This window comes from Phycodurus eques, chromosome 1 (assembly GCF_024500275.1).
Source record: "Phycodurus eques isolate BA_2022a chromosome 1, UOR_Pequ_1.1, whole genome shotgun sequence".
NCBI classification, from domain to species: Eukaryota; Metazoa; Chordata; class Actinopteri; order Syngnathiformes; family Syngnathidae; genus Phycodurus; species Phycodurus eques.
This window is the reverse complement of record NC_084525.1, coordinates 47,412,570-47,432,867: the sequence shown is the minus strand read 5'-3', so window position 1 is coordinate 47,432,867 and position 20,298 is coordinate 47,412,570. Positions and strand designations below refer to the sequence as shown.

The 20,298-nt window shown below is 46.1% G+C and overlaps 1 protein-coding gene across 1 annotated transcript in view; it reads right to left on the bottom strand.

Moving 5' to 3' along the window:
- LOC133412506 (neural cell adhesion molecule L1.1-like) overlaps positions 1-20,298 on the bottom strand; it is a 42,023-nt gene that overhangs the window by 11,639 nt on the left and 10,086 nt on the right. The window contains exons 2-25 of the mRNA XM_061695796.1: positions 19,689-19,942; positions 18,967-18,981; positions 18,713-18,824; positions 18,010-18,179; positions 17,362-17,484; positions 16,823-16,993; positions 16,447-16,561; positions 16,186-16,370; positions 15,139-15,270; positions 13,198-13,341; positions 12,979-13,090; positions 11,416-11,576; positions 10,317-10,476; positions 7,867-7,994; positions 6,435-6,536; positions 6,155-6,370; positions 5,525-5,595; positions 4,768-4,993; positions 4,549-4,655; positions 3,775-4,042; positions 3,580-3,702; positions 2,567-2,743; positions 1,825-1,938; positions 1,592-1,741 (exon numbers count right to left, since the gene is read on the bottom strand). Of these exons, the coding sequence (XP_061551780.1) occupies positions 1,592-1,741; positions 1,825-1,938; positions 2,567-2,743; positions 3,580-3,702; positions 3,775-4,042; positions 4,549-4,655; positions 4,768-4,993; positions 5,525-5,595; positions 6,155-6,370; positions 6,435-6,536; positions 7,867-7,994; positions 10,317-10,476; positions 11,416-11,576; positions 12,979-13,090; positions 13,198-13,341; positions 15,139-15,270; positions 16,186-16,370; positions 16,447-16,561; positions 16,823-16,993; positions 17,362-17,484; positions 18,010-18,179; positions 18,713-18,824; positions 18,967-18,981; positions 19,689-19,815 (3,409 nt within the window). The 5' untranslated portion in view covers positions 19,816-19,942. The remainder of the gene's footprint in view (positions 1-1,591; positions 1,742-1,824; positions 1,939-2,566; positions 2,744-3,579; positions 3,703-3,774; positions 4,043-4,548; positions 4,656-4,767; positions 4,994-5,524; positions 5,596-6,154; positions 6,371-6,434; positions 6,537-7,866; positions 7,995-10,316; positions 10,477-11,415; positions 11,577-12,978; positions 13,091-13,197; positions 13,342-15,138; positions 15,271-16,185; positions 16,371-16,446; positions 16,562-16,822; positions 16,994-17,361; positions 17,485-18,009; positions 18,180-18,712; positions 18,825-18,966; positions 18,982-19,688; positions 19,943-20,298) is intronic.

The window sequence follows — 20,298 nt, the reverse complement described above, 5'->3', positions numbered from 1 at the left end:
ACCCCCACGGCCAAGATCTGCAGCTGCCGCTGAAAGAGGACGTGGAGACAATGAGCGCGCTCGCTGCCTTGATCGACGCCTTTGTATCCCCTTCTTAAGTTTTTTGCATTTGCTGTGTTTAGATTAGGTTTTATTGAGTATTGCAGTGAAATAGGCTGCAGGTATAGGGGTTGTTGATCTTCTGATTATCAGAAGATCAACTTGGGGGATTGAAGGTCATATAGAATACTTTATAATATTCTAATATGTAATTCTATATGTAATATAATATAATATAGAGTTACATGGTGTAACTGGTTTGGAAGGTAAACATGGATTTGTATTGCAGTATAGTCAGATAAGGGGGTAGGAGTTTATTGCAGGAAAGCCCCCACCAGGCTGTATGTGAAGACCATATAGAACAGCTGTCAAGGAAGACAATGACTGCGGGGAGCCACTATAAACATTCGATGAAAGACTGGGACGGCGTCTGGAGACGGCATCTGGAGCCAGCGGCAAATGGTCATCATTCTGCAGAGCAACGATGACGTCAGATGAGACCGTGGACCAATCAGATGACAGCGATTCCATACTTCCACTTTGAAAGATTGTATAAGTTTGGGATAGAGTCTACTCTATCTGCTAAGGATAAGATAGGGATAGTTACGAACCCAGAGCTCTGCAAAATGTATAGACTCCTCTGTCAGGAATAAATTGGTTGGTTTTTTAATACATTGTTATGAACGTAGTTCTTTCACGAAAACGAGCACGCTGGGAACCACGAGAGCAATAGGAGATTTTAAACACAGGTTCCTTCAGTTCGCATACCAACTGTTAGCATTTGAGCATTTGGTTGATTCTCACTTGAAACAGTACTCGACTACTGTACATAATGTAAAATCTTCATTGATCTTTCTGAGGGCTTTCTGTTCTCAGATGGCTATCTTGCTATATGGAAGTGTAGAGTATTTTAAATAGTATCAGATTTAGACATTTTCGCAGTAGGCCATAGTGCATGTAAGAGAGCAATTGCTCCAACTACTGCATCTTTACTTTGTCCTTTTTACTTCAAAGAGGCCGATTGCATTCCTGGGACCGTTTGAGAATTTCCGGCAGGCTTTTCACTAATCTGACTCTGAAGACAGCTCTTATGACATTTAGGGAATCTGAATAAACCTAACGAGCCCAAAAGCCTGTCTCGAAGCATTCATTGGTTCCTGGTCAACGGAAGCGCCGTTCATCCTGAAGAACGGCACAACACAGACACCCGGAAATTCACCAAATTAGCATACCAACTGTTCGCATGCTAGCATTCTATCAGTTCTTACTTGAAATCATACCCGACTGCAGGGCATGATGTAAGGCTTATTGAACTTCCTGAATGCTTTCTGGATTAAGTTTGCTGTCTTGCTATATACAGAATAGAATTGAATATATTAGATTTGTTAGCATATTAACAGGTAAGATGTTAGCATTTGAGCACACTCATTTAAATAGTACACAAATACAGGGCATGACGCAAATTGTTATTGATCCGTCTTTCAGCTTTCAGTTTTGAATAGTTTTCATGCATTTCGATGCCGACATGCTTCATAACGGTCAACTTGAATACCTGGTCCTAAGGTCCATTTTGCAGCTTCCCACTGAGTGGAGTTCCCATGCATGACAACAAGGTGGTACTCAGTTCCTGCCTGAAGACCTGTCAGCGAGTAGAAACCCTGCGACGAGTTCACCATTTCTGACACCTTCCACTGACCCCCAGCTGCCAAACAGACATTTTGTAGGCGAGACCCTAAAAAAGGAATTCTTACTATGATGATTATCTTGCCATTTGTTTTCACTGACCACTCTTCTTAAGGAAATCGATGTGGAAGCCATGGTTCCTCTCTCGCTCTCCAGGCACCCAGCTCAGGTTGAGCGATGTCTTATCAGGCATGACAGTAATGTTTCTTGGAGGAACTGCATGGTGAAAAGAGGAAATAGCGGGACAATGAGCTTCACCAGGCTGCGAACCCAGCAAGAAAACCGCTCTTGCACGTGAGAGGAAGTAATCAGAGAGGACACAGAACCAGAAGTCTTAGTACACTGGATTCTGCAGTTGAGGGATTCTTATAGTTGGATATAACATTTAAACTAGTACGTCAAAGTGAATTTAACTTAAGAACCAGCTTTCCAATGGTACCACCCACGTCCTTCTGTGATGTAGAAAAGTGTCCGAGTCAGGATTTTTGTTGTTTCTTATTGTTTGAGATAACCTTTGAATTTAAGGTTATGCAGGCATGACTTTAACTTTAAATGTTGTTTGAAAATGTCTGAGCTGGGCCCGAGGAACGGCATGGTTAGAAATAATGTTTGAAAGAAATGTTGAAAATTATTAATTTAACTTATACCCCACAATTTTAGAGATGAGCTCTCCAACGGTACCATGCTCATCCTTCTGTGATGTCAGCAAATATGCGAGGCAGGATATTTGACAGTTTTTGTGGTTCAAGTTGTAATGATGGAAGTAACTTTTGAGCAAATGGTCCTAACCCTATCCACCTCTCATTGTCCAACAAAACATCTAAATCAATGTCAAGCGTTGTACCTCCGTCAAAAAGGGTGGCATTCCTCCTGGTGATGGGCTGTCCGTCCCCAGCGGAGGTGCGAGCGATCACCTGGAAGGTGTAGTAGCTGTGGGGGTCCAGAGATTCCAGCATGAGGTGGGTCACACTGGGATCACCGATGATCTCCATCTGCACTGGACTATCCCTGCTCTTCACCTCTACGCACACACCAAACATACCACGATCAGTCCCATGACAACCAATGTTTGACATTTACATACAGTACAGTGAGCCCTGGGCTAATCACAGTTCACCATTCACAAATTCACAAATTAGACTTTTCTTTCTGTTGAAAATACCAAACAGCGATCCATTGAACAACTTACTGAACTATCAGCGTATTTTTGTACTCTTTCTGGAACATCACAAAATGATGCCGAATTGCCCTGCTCCTTCTAAAGCACCATGTTAGCGGAAAAGTAGCCAGTGTTGGCCATCAACTCATAGCTGGCGGGTTTGAGCGCAAACGTTAGCAAGATGGAAGATTTCAGTAGAGATCTGGCAGGCAGGCGGGGCTCCTTGCGGTTGACCCCAGATGGTAAACCTTTCAAGATGATGCAAAGAAAGTCCCAGCTGACGAAATAATTCTCGTCCAACATCAGTGTGTGACCTCGAAAATACACTTCTTCAAGAGTGGTCACAAATTCGCTACACACTCTCCTTAATCTTGTGGAAAGGCTTTTCAGAAGAATTAAAGCTGTTATAGTGGACAGACATCATTTAAACCTCAATTGATTAAAAAGGGGCTGTCACTTCAGATCATATGTGAGTCAAGGCAGGTGAACGAATACTTCTGGCAATATCGTGTCCCTTAGGTAATTACAGCAGAAACAACTTGGGATGGGGGGATTTTTGCTACGGAGACTACTGTATTTTTCTATGACTTTACAACCACCACCAAGTTTAGTGAAACTCCAAATGGTGGTGGTTCTGCTCAACAGGCAAACATGAACAAAAAAGACGTTCCAATCCGCGTCCTGAAATGAATGCTTACCTTGTTGGTACTGCACCATGTATCCCAGGAGAATTCCGTTGGTTTGGAGTGGGGGGGTCCAGTAGAGAAGCATAGAGTTCTCAGAGGGGCTCTCAAAAACAAGCGATGCCGGTGGGCCAGGCACTGAATGTAAACCACAAGGATTTAATGTCAAATTTCTGTACAAATAAAGTCCGACCCGTCCCTGAGGCCCACCTCCTTCCGGGGTGCTGAAGTGGACTGGCGAGGAGGCGGGGCTCTCTCCTTTGCTGTTAAAGGCAGTGACGGAAACGGTGTAGCGGGAGAAGAGCTGCAGACCCATCACTTCTGTGGCGGTCTTCATGCCGTGGACCACCACCACCTTGTCGTCTGCCTTTGCTCGCTCTGATCTTCCCTCGCGCGCCTTTCCCTCCTGCAGGTGGCGCAGTTTCGCAGGGGACCGCCTCACCCGTCCCCCCTCGGGGCCCAGCCTCTTGATGTAGATCTGAATCAGAGGTATTGTGGCCAATCAGATTTCGGCCTCTGTGTGCTGCCAGGTTTATCTAATCTTCCCAGGGGCTTCAGGATCAGTAGTGCTGGCCGATATAACTACATGACCACTGGAGCTGTTGCTTTCCATCTTTTCCAACCTCTGATTGGTTGGTCAGAGCAAAACTTGTTACAGCCAACTTCAACTAGCAAATCACATCTGTAGCGGTCGTCTGCATACACTAAAAAATGTAATAATCAGCATCTCTGCTGACTATGATTCATTTTGTCATGTTAGTCGATAAATATTGATTCTGAACTGCTCCAGATGATGTACGTGGCACGCTGACATACTGTTATAGTGTGGTTCTGTATAGTACTGATGGTTTGTATAATTGCAATGATGGTGATATTGAAAAGGTGGATAAAGTCGGGTAAGTCTCCAATGAAGGCCTGGGTATCAAATGCATGGCCCACCACTGGTTTTTCACACAACCTTGGAAATGATGTCCTGTGTGGTACCTTGTAGCCCAGAAGAAGACCGCGGACCTTCTGGGCTTCATTCCAGCTCACGCCGACTGTGCGGTTCATCACCTGGACCGCCACTCCGCTGGGAGACTCCTCGGGTACTGACGCAAGGAATTCAGTGTAATTTGCAGCAGGAATGATGGATTAAGGAAAAGGACGCTGAATCTGTTACACATTTACATGGGAGGAGGATTGACTGGGCCTTTTACGTACCATCTTCGCCTGAGTGTCCGATCTGGGCTTCCGGGGCAGGTCCTTCTCCCAGTGTGTTGACAGCTTGAACTTTGATCTCAAAGGGCTCGTACGTTCCTGTATTATTGACCGAGAAAGGTGGAGACTTGGCGTAGCCGTGGTTCCAGCGGTCGGTTTTGTCTCCCGCCTTCCTCCACAACACCTTGTACTGGAAGTCCTGGCCATTATGCGATCGCCTGGACATCTCCTGCAAGGACAGGCAAGGTTCAAAAGAGATGTTGGCAGTTTTGCTCTCAGTTGCTTGTCATGTTAAAACTCATCTCCCCAATCTCTGCTCTTTAGATTCTGGAAGAACACAACCTTGTGAAATTAAGAATGGCTACACCAAAGCGAGCAAAAGCCCATTATTTGATTTTGATCTTTTTTTCCTCTTCTATCTGCTCGGAAAATGCTTGTTGCTTGTTAGTAATCATACATGTCCATATTTATGATCACAAATTCCTGTTGTGTAGGGTAAATGCCTAGGATCTCTGTGATCTGCATGTGGAACATGATGGCAGCCAATGAGGGGGCCAACAGAAGCTTCAGAACAATTCGGTGCGTGTTTGTATTAGAAGGATGAGAGTTGAGGCACCACAGTGCATTTGTGGTTTGCATGTCTGCCTCACGGTTGAGAGGTTCTGGGTTGGAACCTTCCCAAGTGGAGTTTGCATGTTCCAATCAACAAAACACTAACGTTAGCAATGATTCTGGTGCATGTTGACATTCTTGTACTTACATCCCACGTGATAGCGAGCGTTCCCGCGTCGGAGGATTCGCTGCGTACACCGGTGGGGTTGCTGTGTGGTACTAAAACATGACATTGCCTCAAAATGAAGCTATTAATTTTCCATTTGAAAAAACATGAAAACACGTAACGCATGACCAACTGTCACTATGTGTGTGAATATACAGTTGAAACCAAAGGTTTGCATACAGTACTAAAAGAACACTTTTTTTTGTCACTTTCTGACATGAAATGAGACTAAACGTTTCCTTTTTTAGGTCAATTAGAAGGACCAAAATGATTTCTATTTGCTAAATCCCAGAATAATGAGAGAATGATTTCTTGAGACCATTTTTCCTGACTTTCTTCAAAGTCATTAGTTTACATACATTTCATTAGTGTTTCGTACCATTGCCTTTAGTCTTCAACCATTTTGTATATCCTTCCACAAGCTTCTCACAATAGTTCAGCTATTTGCTGAAACACTCAACTATTTTTTATAGATTTCTTTTTTTTCTGGATCGTCTTAAGATGCCAGGTGGTGCCAAAGCCCAGGCAAATAGGAAAGTAGCAATCCCTGTCAAAGATCTTTCGTTGAAGTGATCCATTTTGACTGAATGTTACAACACTTGCTGTTCTTACCCGCCGGAGGTGTGCTGTGGAGGGCGGTGGGCCGGCTGGGCTCGCTGGGGCCGAGCTGGTTGACGGCGACGACGCGGAAGGCGTAGGTGCGGAAAGGGCGGAGGCTGAGCTGCAGGTGGTTAAAGTGGGCGGGCACCCGGTTCAGCACCTCCCACCTCCAGGTGTCGCCGTCGTGCCTGCGTGAGTGCTGCTCCTCCTTGGCCTCAACGATGAACTCTGCCCACACACGCGTGGCGGGTCATGTGACTTGAAGCGACACCTGAAGGTGTGCGCGTGGTACCTGTGATGGGGCTGTTGTGCGAGCGACCCGGAATCCAGCTCAGAGTCAAAGTGTCGTCTTTCACGTCAGTCAGACTCACATCCTGAGGGGGGTCCGGAGGAGCTGGGGGTCCAACATGAGACTACTGTCAGCTTCTTTTTTATTTTGTGATCAGACACACAAAAATTGAAGCTACATTTTTGCCATCTTTGCGGTTGGATGCAGAAGTATTTCCAAGGGTGTAAAACTCATAGTTCAGGGGCCACCTACAGCCTTATTTGATTTCAAAGGGGCCAGATCAGCAAAATCATTGCGTAATTAATATGAATAATATGTTTGTCCCTGTGTTTTATTACAAAGCAATACAAGTACATGAAGGAAATCTTTATATTTCATGTCTTTTTGTTTTGTTTTGTTGTTAACATAACCTCAGATTTCTTTAGAAAAATGTACGCGGAGGGTGTGGGTGTGTTCCAACTGCAGGGGGATCACACTTCTCAGGCTCACTGGCAAGGCCGATTCAGGAGGAGCAGTGTGGTTTAGCCGTGGAACAACAGACCAGCTCTACACCCTCGGCACGGTCCTAGAGGTCGCCTTGGAGTTCACCCAACCAGTCTACGTGTGTTTTGTGGACTCGGAGAAGGCGTTCGACCGTGTCTCTCGGGGAGCCCTGTGGGGGGTGCTACAGGAGTATGGCATACCGGACCCCTGAATACGGGCTGTTCGGTGCCTGTAAGACTGGTGTCAGAGTTTGGTCCGCATTGCCGGCAATAAGTCCTTTTGCAGATGATGTGGTTCTGTTGGCATCATGAAGCCATGATCGTCAACTCAGCCGAGTGTGAATCAGCTGCGATGAAAATCAGCACCTCCAAATCTGAGGCCATGGTCCTCAGTCATAAATTGGTGGCGTTCCCCCTCCGGGAGAGATGGAAGTGGGCAAGTCTGGGCTTCCCTGCTTAAACTGCTGCCCCCGCAACCTGGCCCCCGATAAGCGGAAGAAGATGGATGGAAGAAAACAAAAAAAATGGACGACTTTCATCCAATTCATCCATCCATTCATACTCCGTTAAGTGGTCGACAGCCAATCACAGGGCACGTAGAAACAAACAACCATTCACACTCATATTCACACCTCAGGGCAATTTAGAGTTTTCAATTAATCTACCACGCATGTTTTTGGGATGTAGGAGGAAACCGGAGTACTCGGGTGGGGGGGGGGGGGGGGGGGGGGGGAAGCCACGCAGGAACGGGGAGACCATGCAAACTCCACACAGGCGAGGCCGGATTTGAACCTGCAACCTCAGAACTGTGAGGCAGACGCGCATAGCAGTCGGCCACCTGCCGTCTCATCCAATTCAAATAAACCCCAAAATATTTTGTTCTAGTTTTTAACAACATTTAAGCTTGTCAATTTCATCTACAACGTAACAGGAGAATCCTGAAGTGTGCTCACCCACGACTGTGATGGAGCCGCTAGCCGTCACCTGGTCCAGTTCTGTGATCACCTCGCACGAATACGCCGCGTTATCTTTTGATTGGATGTCAGTCACCTTCAATGTGCCATTTGCAAAGACTTGGTACCTGCAAGTGCACGCGCACACACACACACACACACACACACACAGTGTTGCCACAGTTCCCCTACATCGTAAAACGTTTAACGATACAAGTATTGTAATTCCTTGCCGTCGGAGCCCGATACGATGCATCTTACATTTAATTGTGAAAACTGTCGATGGCTACTGAACAATTGACCGAAATCTACATACTTAAAGCTCAAAGTTTGTGTGTCCGTTTTCAAAGAACTTTCTAGAGCAAAAACGTTTTTGCACATTTTTGCACGTTCCGGCACGCCTCCAAGGTTTCAACGCCCTCTTTAAATACCAAACTAATAATACATATCATGACAGGTCATTCTTACTATTACATGCGAGCAAGGACATGAAAAACATGCAGAAACATGTACTATAAGTGGAGGCTTATTGCAAATCGTGCTAAAACGTGCAAGAAAACGTTTTTGCTCTCGGAAGTTCTTTGAAAACGGACACACAAACATTGAGCTTTAAATATGTAGATTTCCTACATAAATCAAATGTTTAGGGACGCTTTGACCCGTCTTTCAGAAAGGATTAGTGTACTAAGTGATAGCGACCTGTCATACAATGGATTGCCAGTCCCTTCAACACAAAGCATGGAGAGGATAAATAAGGATATAATGAGAGAGACTAACTACAATGTGGAACATTTGCAAAAAACTGTTGATGAGAATCTTGATAAGTTGCTTCCAGATCAAGCCAATGACTTCAATAAGATCATGGAATGTGTGCTCGAAGGACACGGTGCTGTTATATTTCTGGATGCACCTGGTGGAACAGGGAAAACTTTTCTTATGAATCTTATTCTGGCTAAAATAAGATCAACTGGAGATATTGCCCTCTTCCGGAATTGCTGCAACATTACTCGAAGGAAGAAGGACAGCACATTCCACCTTTGAGCTGCCACCTAATCTTGGAGTCACCAGTATGTGATGTAAAGAGAGGCTCGGGATTCGCTCAGGTTCTCCAGCGGGCTAAACCGATTGTTTGGGATGAGTGCACAATGGCCCTTAAGCTTGCCTGTCAGGCCCTTGACGCCACCTTAAGAGATCTTCGTAAAACTGATGATATTTTCGGTGGGATTGCGCTGGTCATGGCAGGAGAGTTCCGACAAACACTTCCTCTTGTTAAAAGAGGTACACCGGCAGATAAACTGAATGCCTGTGTACAAAAATCATCGTATTTTTGGAACCGTGTGAAAAAGTTGTCATTGAAAACAAATACGAGGGTTTATCTCAGAGGACACCAAAATGCTGGCACCTTTGCTGAACGTCTGCTTCAAACTGGAAATGGATCAGTTCCTTCTGACCCTTCTTGCATCATTTCTATTCCTGAGCAATGTGGAACAGTGGTTAACACTGGCGACCTTGAACAATTTGTGTATCCAAGTGTTGAAGCTCATTACACTGATGTAGAATGGTTACGCGAGAGAGCTATTCTTGCCCCGACTAATGAGTATGTGAGAAAAAGTAACTGTGTTATGCTGCGTAGAATTCCAGGAGAAGGAAAAACCTATACATCTATTGACAAAGAGGATCTTGCTTTCAAATATCCAACTGAGTTTTTCAACTCTCTTACTCCATCTGGACTTCCTCTACATGGATTAGAAGTGAAACTGGGAGCCCCGATCATTCTTTTAAGAAACGTCGATCCTCCAAGAGTGTGCAACAGGACGCGCACGGTTGTAAAGCAAATGTTGAAGCGATTATCATCACAGGTCCTTTCCATTTCTACGCCGAATACCATTTTACCAGCTCAATTCAGAAGGCTTCAGTTTCCAATATCAATTTGATTTGCAAAGAGTATCAAAAGTCACAAGGTCAGTATCTGAAAGTTGCTGGATTGGATTTGCGTTCTCCGTGTTTTTCCTCATGGCCAGTTTTATGTTGGTTGCTCAAGGGTCGGCAGATCTGATGATTTGTGCGTTCTGGCAGAGAATAATAAAAAAAGAGCATGGCAATAAAACCTTGAACAGTTTGACGTGTACAATATCATTGCATGTGAACTATTCATGAGGTTTCCAGTATTGGGCTTTCCGCAGGAACTAGAGAGTTAAGGCGCTCGGCCGCTAGTAATTACTTAAATGTGTAATTTATTCATTATAATCACAATGATATACGGTACATATAACTATGTAAGCTCAAACTGGGTTGCTTACAAATATTAAGTGATGCTAAGGCATGGTTCGCGTGTTGTGTTAGCGTTATCATGTTAGCGCCCGCGCTGTCCAGGCTTCTCCATCAGTAAAACGGTCGATTCGACATACTGTATACCGACAGCGGAAACGCAACTGCAGTTCTTTCGTTACTTTTCATCCTGCGATGATTCGTCCAGTTTTTGCCCGTCCTTCCTCCAGATGATCTGGTAGCGCAGCAATCGGGGGTCTTTGCTGAAGTGACAGTCCAGCAAGGCGTTCCCACCTCGCAGTGCTCGCACGTTCTGCGGGCCCGTCTCGATCGTTGTGCTGTCTGACAGGAAACGACAGATAAAACAGTTGACGGGTTACCCACGAAACATGATAACGTTGCAAACGTTCCATCGTAACACTTAAAATCTTTCTTATCGTTACAAGAGAGGAGACACAGGGAAATTGACTCTGAATTGCAAGAATCTCTGATTTCAGCTCTCAGGCAGCAGACAGAGATGCGGTGCGTCTGCGACGTCGAGCGAGAGCGGCCAACGTCTGGAGAAAGTTGACAAAATGTCCTTGAAAAGCTTCTTCAAGGTCACGTGGAATTTGGAAGGTCGAGCAGATGTGGGCAAACGTTTGATTTTGAAAACCAACAGATTGGTCAATTCACAATTGTATTGTTTCTTTTTGTCATGAAACACAATCATTCTCATTTTAAAATTGTATTGTTAAGAAGGTATCAAATGATAATCAGTTAACCAATTGTTTCATCAAATAACTTTCAAATAATGTATAAATCAAATTGTTTATTTTACTCATATTTCTTTTATTTTTTGGTTGAAAGTAAATCAATGAACCATTTACAAAAAAAAAAAATGTTTATTCGAGTGAGCTTGATCAATGATAAGGCCCTAAGCTAATTAAATGAATGTTTTAATTGAACAAAAATGGACACAAATGTAATATTTTTTTAAATTTATTTTTATAGAAGAATTGGGAACTCTGGACCAGTTTGCGACAACCGAAGTGAAGGTCTAAAAAAAGAAAGTTTGAATAATGTGGAGCCACTATTTTAAATAGCACTTTCCTCTTGTTGTCATTTGAAGTCCATTTCGCGGTGTCTAACATGCCGATGTTCCGATGTGAAAACATGCGCTCATTTGTGATTTCATTTCGTTTACATTTCTCTTTGCAAGATATCGTGAAAATACCAGTCGTCGTTGTTCTTATTCTGCTCGTGATATCTGTGTCGTCTCGAGGCGTGCGTGACACTCACTGAACACTTCCAAGTGAGCGTTGATGGAGATGTTGGTGTTTTGGATCAAGCAAGTGTACATGCCCCTGTCGCCGGGGCCCACGTCGGACAACTCCAGCGTCCCGTTGGTCAGCAGGAATACACGAGGGTCCGACAACAGGGGGGCCCAATCCTCCCACTCCCTAAAAAAAAAAAAAAAAAAAAAAGAACCATGTGTGTCAATTTGGGAATCCTAGATTGGAACGGTGGAGGTCCACAGCGTGGAAAAGTCCAGAAGCTTCAATCCACAGCATCAAGTGGTAATAATGATGAGACACAGCTGGTAGAACACAAGTCCAAGTAATACTACGTTTTCAACAATAATACATTTTATTCGTAAGCACCTTTGCAGGCCCCCAAGGTAAAGCGATAATTGCCTGTCACGTCGCGAGGAACCACAAAGCTGTATATTTTGAACCCCAAAAAAAATGGTATATACTGTCAACAGTAATTCCCCACACACTTGCAGTTTAGTGTTCGCTAATTTACAGAGTTGTGTTTTTTGCACGGAACATACCCTCTTTTATTTATCTGCTGCAATTTTTTTGGGTGTGCTTTTGTGTAACACGCTAAGAGGCCATTAGGAGGCGCCGCAGCCGTGACTCAATAGGAAGAGTCGGTCCGAGGTGGGAGACTGGTCTGCCTCACAGTTCTAAAGTTGTGGGTTCAAATCTGGCCTGGCCTGTGTGGAGTTTGCATGTTCTCCCCGCGCCTGCGTGACTTTTCTCCAGGCACTGCGGTTTCCTCCCACATCCCAAAAAACATGCAGGCTAGGTTAATTGAAGTCTCTAAATTGCCCGTAGGTGCGAATGGTTGTTTGTTTATGTGTGCCCTGCGATTGGCTGGCGACCAGTTCAGGGTGTGCACCGCCTGCTGCCCGAGGTTGGCTGGGATAGGCTCCAGCACTCCCGCGACCCGAGTGAGGAGAAGCGGCTCGGAAAATGGATGGATAGATGGAGTTAGAAAACGAGTTTCATGGTGGTTAGCACGTGTGCCTCACAATTCTGAGGTTGAGGGTTCCAATCTTGGCTCTGGCCCTTGTTGGCATGTTGCCCCCACGCTCGCATCTGGTTTCTGCGGGTTAGCCAGCTTCGAGCCACATTTCCAAAACACGTTAGCTATATTGTACATGTGAAAAATGTTCCTGGTTGATTGTTTATACGTCTCTATATGGACAAGCATTCCAGGGTGTGACCCCTGTGATGGGCTCCAGCTCACCTGAAACCCTCATAAAGGATAAGCGGTACAGAAAATGGACGGATGGGTCGTCCTTATCTGAGCTTGATAGACGGTATGTATTTTTTTTCGGCCATTCTCCGTCGTTGTGTCTTTTCCTTCAAATGCTTGGGCTGGCTTTAAGTGAGGAGGTGGTTTGGGTATGGCGTTTGAAAGCCTGCTAATGCCTTTCCATGTGGACATTTTGTACATGCATTTGGGTGTGGCCACCACCCGTCAGCTGCTGGGTGCTCTGCGGCTACTATTGACTTTTGCTCATTGTTGCTTTACCCCGACCTCCGGCTTTACGGGTAATGGGAAGGCACTCGCCATTTGACGTGAGGGAGCGGTGAGCCGAATGTCTCGCAGGACATCTTGACGGTCCCGCCCGCCGTGACCCGGTACACGACGCCGTCTGAGGACAGGATCTGAGGGGGGAGCTCTGAGAGGCACACGGAAGTCCACGTTCAGCTCAGCCATTCAACGAGACACCGGAAGGGTCATTTATTAAACGCGTCTGGTCAAATCCGATGTTCCTGAAGGACGTACTGACGACGTGGAGGTAGGCGTTGAGCAGGATGGAGCCGTGTTCGTTGGCGGCTTCGCACTGGTACACCGCCGTGTCGCTCAGCAGGACGTCCCTCAGCCTCAGCACGCTGCCCGACACGCTGCGGCGAGGGTCCTCGTCCACCGCTGAGGAAACAAAGCGAGATCACCGGCAGACGCTTTGACAACTGAATTCGTCCAACTTCGTGGGAATGACTTAGTCCGGTCCGCGGGCCGGTACCGGGCCGTGAGGCATTGTTACCTGGCCGCAGTGACCAATTTATATAATTTCTGTCGTATTGCAATTCGCGTGTCAATGTGTTTTATGTTGAAAATTGCCGCAGCAGCCGCGCGTCTCCATTGGCACGTCGAGACTCGAACGCTTCCGTTTCCGGTCCGAGCGGGCCGGCTAGCGGCGGGAGAGCTCAAAGAACGTAATCATTTGATAAACTAATTCAGTTCATTACGTTAACTGAAAAGATTCGCTCTTTTGGACGAAACGTTTGCGAACGAAACAACACTACGTCAGGAGCCCTACTTAAAATACGGGTTTATCGCAGTCAGTTAAAAGTCTACTCATTGAGGAGCTACGGAAGTGCAGTGTCGTCTGGCTGCCTACGATAACTCCGACCCCCACTCGTGCATGGCGCCCACATCTGTCTCTTTGCTAAATCGACAACCTGATAAATCACAAGGGCCCAGTTCAATTGTTTCATGGAGAGAGTTCATCACCCTCACCTAATCCATCCATCCGCCGTCCACCGTGCCGCCTCACCTCATCCAATATTATTATTTGTATTGGTTTTATGGTTTTACTGTTTTACTTGGTGCCTGTTCATATTCTCTTGGATGTATTTCTGGTCTCATTGTGCCACTGTCTTTTCAAGGACATTTGAACCTTATTCTCATTATTACACTATTATGTCTGCTAGTAGTGCCTGCGAATTATGTTTTCTGTTGCCTGAAGTGTTTTAATGCTGGATCAACTTGATGGTCTTCATGACCATCAAGTTGATCCAGCCGCTGATCCTAATATCAATATGTTATCCCACCCCGAACTATTGCTGTACGGAAATTAAACAATGATAACAATACCTTAGGTTAATGGAAGACTCTAAAATGTCCATATGTGTGAAGGTGCTTGTGAACGCTTGTTTTTCTACACAGTACGTGCCATGACATTGACTGGTCCCAGTCCATTGTTTATTTATAGGAGCCCTGCGATTGGCAGGTCTCCAGTCAGGTCTGCCCTGGAAAAATGACTATTTCTCTCAATTGGTCTGAAAATTCCTTATTTGCTACAAACGTATCTTAGTTCATCTCTGCCAGCGGCATGTTTGCGGAAGCTTTTCCACTGGATGACAGAAGGTACAATAAACGTGTTTCTCCGCCCGTTAGCATTCATACAGCGGACTGTCGATATCTCCGGCATCGGGACAAAACCTGTTTTGTCCAATTTGGGTCTATGTCAAATTTTGTCACAAATTGATACTAATGGTCTGTCCCCACGTGGGTCTGTCATTCTTTGAAATGACGGACCACTCTGAAGTGTTGAAAATGCCTTGCTCTCTTTGACGATAAAACGTTAACTTGTCAGCAAACGTCGGGTTTATTTTGTTTCCTGAAAAGTGCTGGTTTTGGCGATACATGGATTCCGCCCAATGCCAGCGATACTGTACGTACTTGTACAACAGAATATTACTGTTGTGTTCAACTAAAGAGGCTCAGCTTTCGCATGAGGTCAGTGCATTTGGGACGAGAAGGGGGTGAACTCGAAATCCATGAATAACTATAAATATAAATCAATATATGCACTTTGTGACACATTCGTTTGGTGGCGTACAGTGAGCTTTTTCTCACGCAATATACTGTATGTGCCTTGGCTTGCTAAATGTTGAAAGAGCAAGAAGAAGATTGGGACCAAACAGCGGTGAGGGAGGTTACCTGAGAGCGGCTGCCCGTTGATGCTCCAGGTCACGTTGGGCGTCGGGATGCCTTCCGCCAGACAGTCCAATCGCACGGTTTCGCCTGGAGCGTAACGCAGGTTCTGGGGTTCCTTCACCCAGTAGGGAGCAGCTTTATATGGCGAAAGGAACAAGGCATTGCAAAACTAAAGGGAAATACAGTCTAAAAATTAAGCACCGCCTATTTGCTTTTTGCTATTTTTGTCTTCTGGGATTCACTGAATTATTTCACGACTTGCGGAATATTTGTGAGTGTTCCGTGATGCCCTATGTGGAGGTGGGTGTGATTTATCATTGGCTTGGGGGTCTTTGGATCTACAGCAGATTCATCTGGTGACAGCTTTGACAAAAAGCTGTGTTGAGGGAGATATCTGTGATGCACCGGGAACAAACGACAGTCAAAACACCGCACTTGGAGTTGCTCCAGGCCCAGAGGGAGAGGCAGACCCGGCTGCCGGAGGGCCTGCTTTCCCGGTCGGGGTGGTAAATCACACCCACCTCCACACCCTAAAATGTCACAAGATGGCACAGGAGCCCAGCCTAATAGCAATAAATAATGTCTAGGTAATACAGTATGTTGAGGTCACTGATGGCGTAGTTGTACATTTGCCAGACTTCAGGTTCAGTTCCCACTCAGTGACGGTGTGAATGTGAGTGCGAACGGTTGTCCGCGTCTGTATGTGCCCCGCGACTGACTGGTGACCGGTTCGGGGTGTCGTCCGCCGTTTGCCCGAAGTCAGCTCCGATAGGCTCCGGACCGCGCGGCCCTGAACACGATAAGCTGGTATTGAAAATGGATGGTCGGCTGGTAATGCATTTTGACAAGTTAAGATCTTTGTATGTCAAAGAGAAGGTAAGTGTAGCCTGGGTTGTTAGCGGAAGTCACGGAGAGTCTTCGTGGCATTTCATTTTTAGGGTTATGTAAGATGCGTTTGAAACGATAGCAATGTGTTTTGGGATCATAATTGAAGGTATATTTGCGGTTTAGCAATTCAAACTTTTTTCTTTTGGGGGTGTGAGCACCGACCTTCAACAGTGACGGTGAAGGAGTGCGCGCTGGAGCCATGGGCATTGAACGCTCGACACTCGTACTCGCCGTCGTCGCTCTGACTGACGCTGTCGAAGTAGAGCAAGCGGTTGTAGTTTTGCGGGTGCCCGCCGGTTTCATCCAGGTTGCCGTCCTTCTTCTTCCACTCCACTTTTGGAGTCGGACTAAAAAAAAGGAAGAAAACGCTCAGGCGGGACGCGTGAGAGGAAAACAGGAAGCGGGTGGAAAACAGATCCTTACAGGCCTTTGGGAATACATTCCAAGGTAAGACTTTGGCCGCGGAGCGCTAGGACCGACGAGCGGGAGCCGCTCGGGTGGAAGATGTGAGGCGGCTTGCCGCGAACAACGTCGTTACCTGTACCGAAGATCAATGCGTCAATCAATCGCGTCACTGACAGCCAATCAATCGATTCATACATCCATCAACTGCCAGTCAGTTCGTCACAAGCACAACTGTGCCTTTGATCGTGCTATCCGTGCTTTTGTCCCACCAGCAACTAACCATGTATGGGACGAGATAATGATACGGTCCATAGCGGTATCGCTATTTTCTAACGCTGTATAGTAAAAGAGAATGATACTGTGTGTGCTGATATCAATATTTTGTCCCACTCACTGGGCAGCACAGTTAAGGCGATGGCGGTGTCGGGCAAGATGGTTCTGGCTGCCGTGTACTGGGCGTTGCAGATGTAATCCACTCGGCTGTCGCTCTTGAGCAGATTAGCGAAGTACAAGTTGCCGTTGAGGCCGACCGTCACTCTGTCACTCTGCCTTATGTGCACCATCTCTGCAAGTAAATACATACAGGACACTCACGTCGAGTCCACACAACTCATGGCCCTTCTTCCAGTCTTAGATTATTTTTTTTTTTTTGTCCACTCAGATTTCAGTTTCTGTGTGTTGCCATGTCAATGTAATCTGTCCCGGGCCTTCAGAATCCCCATCACTGGCTCAGGACAAATAGGCACTATGAAGAATGTTTTTTTTGTTTTTTTTGTTATACAACACAGAATAAGGTATATTGCTCTCTTATTAGGGGCAAAAAATATATAATAAATGTTTTTTTTTAAAGATGTAAAAAAAAAAAAAAAAGTTTTTTTTCCCAATTTTCTTCTTTTTATGATTTTGAAAAAATGATAACGATTTCAAACTCACTCTTGTCCATCCAGTGGATGAGCGGCGGCGTGGAGCTCGGCGGAGGCTTGCAGGACAGGACCATGCTCTCGCCCACGTACGCTTGCCGGCGGAACTTCTTCTGCTTCTGCAGGACTGGCTGGGCTACAACACACGCACACACGCGCACGCGCACACAACGGCCATATAATGAGAGCGACAAGTGGACAGTCACAGGACAAAAGAAAAACAACATGAAAGAACGAAAAAAACAGAATGAAAGCAGAAGTAGATGTGGCAACTGCGCAATAATAACGACGATATATGTACATATGAATGTATGTAAACAGACAGTAAGTAGATGCACACACACACACACACATGTACACACACACTGACATCACTGCTCTGGTTCCTGGAAATGGTTACCGCGGCAACAAGAGATGAGAGCGCAGAAAAGGCGGCCCCAGTCAACCTCACTGAGTCATTCAAATGTGTGTGCGTGTGTTTATTACTGTACAGGTGGGTGGTTTCATATTTAGCTGGCTAGGATGGTGGTTCGGATGGGAGGTCGTATAAGCGGGTAGGTGGGTAGGTAGCTAGCTATCCAGTTGGCTCGCTGGGTAGTTAGGTACTGGAGGTGGCTCGGCCAGGTAGGTAGGTTTGGTGCGAAGCTTGGTAGAATCTCACCCTCCACATTGATGCGCACCGTCTGCGTCATGGCGGTGCCTAGCATGTTGGAGGCGTAACATCGGAACATTCCCTGGTACAATTCCAATTCCTCGTCCTCGTCGAGCACCAGCGTTCCGCTTCCCGTCCGCTCCGACCCGAACGTCCGCCCGTCCTTCACCCAGCGGAACCTAGCGAGGGGGCAAACGGGCGAAATGAGCTCATCGTTCGGGGAACGTTTGTTGCCACGGTGACAGAAAGGCCTGCTGGGACAACGGATGCCACTGTCAACACATTCTATTCTGCGCTTTCTTCATGACGATAGGAATTATTGTTTGTCTATTGGGAGACATCAATTAAGGCAATAAATTGGTGGTGTGATGGCCCTCGTCATGATGTTTGATGGTACACTAAATTTGAAAAAAAAAAAAAAAACCCAAAAGAACCCAGACACCAATTTGACGAAGCAATGTGATATTGTGGAATGTCTAACATAACAGGACACATGGCACAAGTTAAATGAACACGGAAAATGCATTAATACGTGTAAAGTCATATCTGCATACGAGAAAAAATAAGGCAAATAAACCACGTGAACGTAGATTATTTCAGTACCTATTCAAACATCTGCGATCCTACTGATGCCAAACGGTACAGAAGAAAATGATAAATAGAGAGTCGGATGCACATTTCCTATGTAATATGCGGTCAACGAGAGACGTACGTGGGCGGCGGGTCGCCGGAGGCCTCGCACGGCAGATTGATGTCGTCACGGGAAAAAGCCGTGTACGACGTCTTCAGCTCTGAGGGCGCCGTGAGCACAGGCGGCTGTGAAACTGACAAAATACGACGCATGATTTCACACCTCGGCGTTTGCAAGCCTCGCCCCGAGTGTCGACTTGCTGAGGAAAATACACGGTAGAAAAGAAATACAAATCAAACGTCACACGTCACCACGGCAATGGCAGAGTCACTTACTGTTGGTCGCTTTGTCTGTTTGTCCGCACGGAAGCCAGAAGAGAAGGCAAGAGGGCAAACGTTTAGCCAAACCGTAAAAGAATAAAAGTGAATGATACGGTGCGCAACGATATCGATATTTTGCCCCACCTGTAATTAAGCGATAATACTACGCTGCACGCGTCGCGATAGCAACATTTGGTCGGACGCTGCACCGCCAGACATATTCGATACGACAATGTCTATATTTTCTCACACGCCCGATTGACGATTGCGTCATAATAGATACACCGGCATGCCGATGTTTTGTGGCGAGCTTAAGCGATGCTGAGACGATATGATACATTCGCTGGGAAAAAAATGATATTTCTCTCTTTGACTAATTGAAGCCATATGGTAAAGATAAATGCTGTACAGTACATTGCGAGAGCAATATTTTGTTCCGGCACTCATCGAGACCGCGACATAACAGGTAACGAACGATACGACACGTTCATTGCCATAACAATATTTTACCCCGCTCCTAATTGACAGTGTGTCACAGTAAACAATGATATCATACATTCAGTACATTCATTGAGATGATGATATTTTGGCCTACGCCTAATCGATACGGTCTCGTCATAGTATTTCTTTGCGGTGGCCTGAATTGACACATCGCATTCATGAGAGTTCCTTCGACGTTTCGTAACAGCTCGCCGTACGATATTGACGCGGCACGGACGCGACGGTACGATACTCACAGCCTTGCGGGATGACGAGGGCTCCCTGAGCCAGCCGAGGTGCGGGCGGCGAGAGGAAGGTCAAAGGGAGGAGGAGGATGGGGAGGAAGGGGAGGCCCATCGACACGCACATGTCTCGATGTCCCATTCGCACGCACGCATTCACGAAGGCGCACACGCACACGCGCGAGCACGTCGTCTCTGCCTGGGACCCTCCTGGCGATGTAACGACGTCACGGCGAGAGTCAAGGTGGCGCTTTGGCGGTCCACTGATACTGTGAGGAGGAGGGAAAGGAAGAAGAAGGGGCGGGGGCGGGGGCGGGGGGGGGGGCAAAGGGGGTTGACCCATAGAACAAAGGGAAGATGGTTGGGGGGGAGGCCATTAAAGTCAATCCAATGATCACACACACAGAGAATTTGGTTTCAAAACTGTAAATATAAAACCACCGAAACATTGTTAAATGGCAGCAATTTCATAAATTGCACCAATTTTACAGTCCGAATACGGGAAAATTCTTTTCCCGTATTTTTCACAGTTGCCTTTGCAGACAACTGTCAAACAAACAAGTATCAAATTGATCGAAATCCTGTGAAGCCACGCAGTTCCCACAATGCATTGCGCTATGCAACG